We start from the raw sequence: 3,517 nt of genomic DNA on the forward strand, positions 1-3,517 counted from the left end.
TTGGTGGTTGTTTGGGCTCAAGTCTAGGACTTTTTGGTGGCGGTGGTGAAGCATAAACTTTTTGTGGAGGTGGCCGTGAAGGTGAAAAAGGCTTTGGTTTTGGCGTTGGCTTAGGAGTTGAGGTTGATGGGGCATGTTTCGGTTTTAAGGGCTGAATTTTTGGAAGATTGACAATATTTGGTGGTTGTGGGGTCTGTGGTTTGGGGCCCTTTGAAATAGTTGGTGCAGGGGAAACCTTCGGTGAAATAGGTCCAGGTTTGGGATTTGGTTTTGCCTTTGGTGGTTGTGGTTTTGGTGTTGATGGAGTGGTCATCGATGGCGTATTCGGGCTAACTTTTGGTGGAGCTTTCGACTTCGCGTTTGGTTTAGATGGTGTTTCTTCTTTCGGGTGCTTCGGCCCTTTTCCCTCATTCGAACCTCTGCATCCCGTTGAGCTGCAATCAACCTCCTCACTCAAGGCTGCTTCGCATTCCTTTTCCGATCTCTGCTCCAAGTCCTGAGTGAAACAGTTTTTCTTTCCATCGACCACAAGCCCCGGCATCACATTAGGATTGCATTGTGGATCCTTGGAATCAAAATAATTGGAAAAGAACATAAAATTCTTCAAACTTGGTAATGTGCACACACTTTCAGAGACCCTACCTCTCAACTTATTATTTTCAATGTTGAATATTTCCAGGCTTTGCAAGTATTCCATACCTTGAGGCAAGTCTCCAACAAACCTATTACCACTAATGTCGAAAATGGTGGTGGTGTTCAACAATGTGATTTCTTCTGGCAAACAACCAGAAAGATCGTTTTTCAATGCAATGAATTCGTCTAATTTTCCAGCCATCTCGCCGATGCTTTTTGGAATGCATCCCTTCAGCTTATTATTAGAGATCACCAAGACTGAGGCCGGGGAGTTGCCTATATTTTCCGGGATGCTAGAATAGAACCGGTTGTTGTTCAAGAAAATCGCATCGAGCTGCTTATCAAACAATTGTGATGGCAAAACGCCTTCAAAATCGTTGAACCTCAGATCAAGATACTTGAGGTCAGGAAGCTCCAACACAACATCTGGGAAAGGTCCCACGAATCGATTATTACTCAAGTCGAGCTCGTGGAGAATCGACAACTGTTTGATCGTAGGGGGGACAATTCCACAGAACCTATTTGAGTTAAGATGCAAAAGGCTGATATCTGCCAAGTACCCCAACTCAGCCGGCAAGTGTCCTGCAATATCTGCATGGTTCAAGTCGACACCAGCAACTACAGTAATGCTGTCATCATCAAGCGCCTGTTCGCAGAAGACACCGTTGTAAGAACATACATCAGGCCCATCCCATTTACTTGTGAAGTTGAATGGGTCGGAATAAATAGCATTCTTCCATGCCTGTAGAGCGATATAAGCCTTTTTGAGCCTGGAATTGGCGAAAACGAGGCCGTCGTCAATTTGGAATTCATATTCAAAAGAAAAACCGCTGCCCCTCGACAGAGTCAAAAGCTGCCGACGTGCAATGTAAGCCGCTTCTACATCCGTTATGGCCTTACAGAACGACACGAAATAGACTAAGGAAATAAAAAGAACGTAGCCGAAAGCGTTATTTTTTCGAGGGTTTGCCATTGCTACCCCCTAGGACATGCCCAAAGGACAAAGAAATAAAGGTTATTTACACCACCGCTGGATTTTGTGGAGGCGTTAGGGTGCTGGGGATATCATATTTTACGGGGCAAATTTCTTTTAACGCCTCTGGATTTTATGTGTGACTTTTGTGCACAAAATATAGGAGGCTTTGCATGAACTTCGATGGCTTTGTGCGGATGAATGAGCCCAAAAATGCTAAAAATATAGATGGGAGCTCATTTGTCGGAGTATTTTGACATTGAATATCATTATAAATTCAACATATACATAAAATATTGGAACAAAATTTCTATCAAGCAATTAATTAAAATCCTTCAAGATTAATATTATTAATGTTATATAATATTCCGAATAAATTATATTTTATGTAAATACATCAAAATAAAATAATATAACAAAAGGTATTTGTCTTAAAACTAAGGAAGAGATCACTCAAATTCCAATTCCATTTCCTCCTCAGCCATTATTGAAAAGTAGGAATATTCATCCAGCAGATTACTAAAAGATTGGCAAAATTTTATACAAGTCGAAAAAGAAAGAAAAGTATTCGAAATTCAAAAATTCGGATGATTTAAGGAGTTGACAGGAAAAAATGAGAACCAAATAATAAAAAGTATTATTTTAAATTTTAAGGGAACAAAATATCAATACAATACGTCTTAAATAATTAAATTTAATTTATAAATATTAAATAGTTCAATTATATTTTAAGGTATCTATATATAGTACAAGATCTTAATAATTTCCAATTTTTTTTTCTCTTTAGAAGAAATCGATTTTTTCCGAAATATTTCAAAATTTGTGGGAAGAATATTTTATTTTTTTTATTTTATGCGCATTTTAGGCTTCCCTGTTAGATACCGAAAGTGCAAGGTAGGAATTGATTCAAATATAAAATAAGAAATAAGCTCAAGTGGAGAGAGCTAGAGACGTGTGATATTTCTTGAGTCTTAATAATAATAATTATTATTATTATTTTTTTTTTCTATTTTTTGTGAATTACAAAAAATAATTTCTTCTTCTATATTTAAATTTTTTGAGTTTTAATTTTATTCATGTGAAACTTAAGGAGAGTGTCTTTTCTGTGGGCATGCAAAAGCTAGGCTTTGTTCGACGGTTAGTTTTTAAAATGATATTACTTTTTTCTTATAAAATTTTTAATTCACTATTTAATATTAAAAAATATTATAGGAAAAATTACATTTTTTTTGTAACCTGTACATTTTTCATTTTTTTCATATTATCGGAATTTACAGTTTGCAATTTTTTAAAATTTCAATTCTCTGTCATATGAGTTCTGATGTAACATCGGATATATCATCAATTTTTTATTGTCATATCGTGGTGTTCACGTCAACACTCAAACAAACAAGACTAAAATCAAAATAAATTACAAATTAATGAAGTAAAATCGTAAATTAATCGACAACATGATAAAAAAATACGATTTTCCCAAATATTATACGTTGTCTAACAAAAAAACTATTTTAAGTTTTGGGATAGTTTGAAATATGTCCCTAGTCAAATATATTTTGTAATTATAACCTTCTATAAAAATTTTCTTGATTCATGAACCTTACATGTCCAAAAATCAATGGCTATAGAGCTTAAAAACTGAGTAGGTTCAATAAACATGTGTCCCAAGACATATATATAAGAAGATCAAATTTTGAAATTGAAATTTAAATGAGGTGATATACCCAATTTCCTCCCAAATTATTTGCGAGCTTTTTCCAATATTTTGGTCACGCCTATGACATTTTCCCTTTCATTTATTTATTTTTCAATTAAACTTGATGATAACGAAATTTCTCTGGATCCGGTCGGGTGAGCGTGATCTTCGAACCTTCAATGTTTGAGCTGTGACTGACGGATTGATGTCAATTTGTA

The 3,517-nt window shown here is 35.3% G+C and overlaps 1 protein-coding gene across 1 annotated transcript in view; it reads right to left on the bottom strand.

The window, feature by feature from the left end:
- Window positions 1-1,833, bottom strand: part of LOC140972543 (uncharacterized) — a 5,740-nt gene extending 3,907 nt beyond the window's left edge. Inside the window, exon 1 of the mRNA XM_073434956.1 lies at window positions 1-1,833. Within this exon, the coding sequence (XP_073291057.1) occupies window positions 1-1,606 (1,606 nt within the window). The 5' untranslated portion in view covers window positions 1,607-1,833.
- Between the last annotated feature and the right edge of the window lie 1,684 nt (window positions 1,834-3,517).

This window comes from Primulina huaijiensis, chromosome 3 (genome assembly GCF_012295235.1).
Source record: "Primulina huaijiensis isolate GDHJ02 chromosome 3, ASM1229523v2, whole genome shotgun sequence".
In the NCBI taxonomy this organism is placed as follows: domain Eukaryota; kingdom Viridiplantae; phylum Streptophyta; class Magnoliopsida; order Lamiales; family Gesneriaceae; genus Primulina; species Primulina huaijiensis.